General features: G+C 38.0%; 1 protein-coding gene across 1 annotated transcript; it reads left to right on the top strand.

The window, feature by feature from the left end:
* Window positions 1-1,308: 1,308 nt before the first annotated feature.
* LOC148010951 (heavy metal-associated isoprenylated plant protein 28-like) lies at window positions 1,309-2,552 on the top strand. Its single transcript, XM_087671781.1, has 3 exons — window positions 1,309-1,593; window positions 1,693-1,768; window positions 1,938-2,552. Exons 1-3 carry the CDS (start codon window positions 1,579-1,581, stop codon window positions 2,279-2,281), a joined length of 435 nt encoding a protein of 144 aa, XP_087527907.1. The 5' UTR covers window positions 1,309-1,578; the 3' UTR covers window positions 2,282-2,552.
* The last annotated feature ends 1,966 nt before the right edge of the window (window positions 2,553-4,518 follow it).

Raw genomic sequence — 4,518 nt, forward strand, 5'->3', positions numbered from 1 at the left:
TCATAGTGCATAAATAGAATAAAATTTTATCTTTTTATTGCTCCAAGAGTTAATGCTTGAGAGATATTTGCTCTATAAGTGTGCTCAGAGCCAATAGTAACCAAACATTCTCTCGATTTAGGGAGACTTATTTCTCCAACTAAAAGTGTACAAAAAGTCACATATATGAGCTTAGTTACATATTTTAAAGTTGAGTAACCATTGCGACATTAGCTTATGACTAATGAACTATATGCTAATTAGTCATATGCTATATGCTAACTAGCAATAACATGTGTGTGGCTTTGTATGCTAATTAGCAATTGCATGTATGATGTCCTTTGTAATAATTAGTAGTGACATATTTGCTCTCTTGTATACTCATTTGCAGTGATCTATTTAGTTTCTTCTATGCTAAGTAGTAGTTACACATTTATTGCCTTATATGTTAATTAGTAGTTTCTTGTATGCTAATTAGGAGAGTTACTTGTGAGCAAAACCAAAGATTAATATTCACACCTTTGAGATGGTGTAAACTTGCATACTTTAACAACAAACGCCTATTCTCTACTATTTCTTAAGCTTGAGAGAGTGAGAGGTTATCACTTTTGCACTCTTGATTTCCCTAAGAAAGTACAGGTGTATATAAGTTTTAGTTTAGGTTTTCACTTTCTCTTTTAAATCTCAAATCCACCACTCTTAGCTCTACAAAAATATAATTCTCATTTGGAACTTTTTGATTTCATAAGTTTTATAGGAAAAGTCATATTGGCTTTTCGGCCGCAACTTGTGCACTCCTCATCACTATGGTTCTACTACTTGCTCTACTTTCTTAGGGTATACCAAGTAAAGCCATGAGGTGCATGTGGCACCTTCTTCAGGCTTCATGCTTGCGTATAAAAGGGGCTAACTTTACTCAATAGACTTTAAAAAAGTCTATGTAGTCGTGTTGTGTGGGTGCAATGGGCATGTATGACCCTAGGGAGTCACAATTACGCATCTCAGAGCGCGGACAAGCTGGTGTAGTATCTTCCGACACGTACGGGAGAAGAGAAGTTCCGAGGATCTAGACTCTCTGCCACGCGTCGACGGCGCACTGGAGGCTAGGTTGAGGGAAGATTACGATGCGCTGTCGGAGTCTGATTGGCTGATGGCCCATTAGTCAAGCCCGAAGCTGGAGTGGGCGGGACGGCAGCTTTCGCCGAGTAGTCAACAAGGAGTAGGGCCTTTTGTCCTTTACTCGGTGGCGATCATAATACCATTATCCATTATCCATAGATGTATATAAGAGCTGTCGCTGCTGCCCAAGCAGTCAATAGCAGACGATCGCCAGCATATATAATCGACGCACTTACAGATATTACTCCATTGTAACACAGTCTGATCATATCCTTCTGGCATCACACACACTCACACACACACACACACACACACACACACTCTCTCTCTCTCTCTCTCTCTCTCTCTCTCTCTCTCTCTCTCTCTCTCTCTCTCTCTCTCCGCTGCAGTCGATCTTTCTCCCAGCCTCCCGTGGAAATCTACTTACCGAGCTTCCGGCGCCTTACACAATAATTGTGAGTCGTGACTGCATTTCGTAAGATGACAGACGTTCAGGTAATACATTAGACCCTTCATAGTAATGGATCCAGTACTGCTGCTTTTGCCCCCTTCGTGTTGAGTCATCACCTGATTAATCCATGTGGGCTGCTGCAGATGGTGGAGCTTCTGGTTCGCATGGATTGCAAAGGATGTGAGCGAACCGTTCGCAAGGCACTCGCCAGAGTGAGAGGTACTTAACCACGCAAACTTCTGCCAAAGCTCCATTTCTTCATTAATGTTGTATGGAAGCAGGCCCATTACAGATACAATCGATTCAATCACCCTATTAATGTTGGAGGAATTTCCTTTCTTCATGTAATTTTTATGTCTCACTAACCTGGTTAAGTTGTTCATTTCAGGGGTGGATGGTGTGGAGGTTGATCTACACCAACAAAAAGTTACTGTGATTGGATTTGTGGACAAGCTTAAGGTCTTACATGCTCTGAGAAAGGCTGGGAAAGGGGCTGAATTGTGGAACCCCAATCAAGTCCCGGACGAAGAATATAGTCTCAACTATGTGCAAACACCTCATGCCTTTGCAAAGACCTACAACTATAAAAGACATGGCTACAATATTCCCTTAGAGTGGCAAGAAGAACATTCCACGTATCTATATCGAGAAGAAGAGGAGGAGGAGGAGCAGCAATATCAACTTCCCACCCTCTTTAGTGATGAGAATCCCAACAATTGCACTATCATGTGAGGTTGATATGAGTCAATGCCTCGAGCTTAAAGTTGTAGGAATCCAAATATCATCAAAATTCAGATAGACTTGTATTCATTTGATATTGATATGATGAGTCCAATGATCACATCAAGTTGCACTTGGATTTTATCATGTAGATACTCATTGAGACCCATACAATTTAGCTAGCCATAGAACATTGTGTTAAAATGTGACATACAGTGCACTTATACTTACCCACACTTCAAATTGTAATTATTTCAAAAGCAACATAATTAATACAACTCATTCAAAGCAAAATGTCCAAGTGATGAAACATGGACTTTATATGTCCTTATAAACTTATTTAAGTTTCATATACAATCACTATAATTGAAATTGTAATCTTCCAATCAACACGATCAAAAACTAATGATTGGTATGTTAGATTTAAAAATGATACTTGTTACTAGATGTAATAAGTTAAATGTTTAGTTAAATTGTTGAATATGCATGGATTACTAAGGAAGATATAACCCCAAAATGGGGATTTCCTTATGTTAGGTGATTTAATCAAAATTTTATTGTAAACTACTTTCAGGTTAACATAGATCGTTCAGGTATCACTATTATGCATGGAAGGGATTTTAATGCTAATAGCTCGGCAATCCACCAACACTCTTGTCTTACATGTTTTCCATTTTTCAAATACCAACATCTATACATACCTCAAAATGAGTTGTGATACTCATTTTGAGGCATGTATCAAGGCTAATATCAGTGTATTGTAGAGAGAGAGAGAGAGAGAGAGAGAGAGAGAGAGAGAGAGAGAGAGAGAGAGATTTGGACATGATTAATGCAGTGTAGGGAGATCTGTGGAGATAGAGAGATTTAGACATGGTTAACATACAATATAAGGAGATTTTTTTTGTGTGTGTGTGTGTAATGTGGTGCAAATAAAGATACTCAAAAATCAGCACGCCAGGATGAGATCTCCGATTTGGGATGTCATCATTCTCTACTATTTACATATCTAGTTCTAGCATTTGTACTTATAACTTTACGAACACACATTCTCTTGTTTTGGTTACTTGCACAGTTTGGATTTATACTTTCATTTGCTACTATGTTATGAGAGTATCATCACATTGTATTCCTATTTTCAAGTATTGCATTTAAGTATTTATATCACAATTGTTCATGCTTGCCAGGATTTTATATAGGCTTCAATAGAAATCCATGTCTAATAAGACAGCACACATGCATAATAGGGACCTCGGCCTTCGAGGGGCCATATTTTGCACATTTTTTCTTTTCATACATTGGTATTAGCATTGATATAATTTTCCTAGAATTGTTGGTACATACATCAATATGAGTTTCTACAATTGTTGAATAGGCATCGGAATACTTGCCAGAATAATCATTGCTATACCGTTTGCATATTGTGATGCATACTCTGTTATATACCTGGATGAGTATTTTGACAAATCCTTTTCCAAGTTGATTTTGACGATTGAGATTTTAAGCTAGTTTTTGCTTGTATTTTCATTAAAGATATATTCGGTAAATGCTTCTTCTGTTGTAGTGGTTGTACAAGGTGGCTATAGATTATGTCATGCATGTTGAGAATAAGGTGAACACAATTTGGTGGTTTCAATGATGAGAATCCTCAATGAGTGGATGATTTGAATACCATCAATGTTGAGTGACTATGTAACTTAATGAAATCAGAGTAGTCATGTGCGATATTGTCTTTAACTATATTTATATATTGCACACCACACTTGCTTTTTTGGGATTAGTACAATCGCCTCTAAAATCAAAGGCTTTGTTGTTGATCGATGATAATTGCTACCAAATGCATCGTTTGATCCTAGCTAGAAAACTAGAATGGCACCCAAATTAGATTTCAGCCAATGCATTTAATGCTCTGATTATGTTGTCCACTTGAAATTGAGACTGCGGTCACTGAAGCCATGAAAAATACATGTAGATACATAATAATATAGGTCTCTTCAGTTACATGATCACACCCTAGCCTTCAAAGCTGCCATATGGGTAGGAAAATATGCTTCCTCAGCACCAATGATCACTTAGAGAACATGCCAATTACTATTGCAATATAGTGGGTACCACCTCCAACTGCTCACATGCAAAGCTAAGCTTGTCATAGCAGTCTCATTCTTCCAATGTCCACAAAATAGTAGTCCCCAGATAAACATGGTGACCACCCTCTATAAACACACCAACGTCCCTCTATGCATAGGCTTCAC

This window comes from Lygodium microphyllum, chromosome 29 (genome assembly GCF_053477565.2).
Source record: "Lygodium microphyllum isolate KBCC chromosome 29, Lygodium_microphyllum_v1.1.10, whole genome shotgun sequence".
Lineage (NCBI taxonomy): Eukaryota > Viridiplantae > Streptophyta > Polypodiopsida > Schizaeales > Lygodiaceae > Lygodium > Lygodium microphyllum.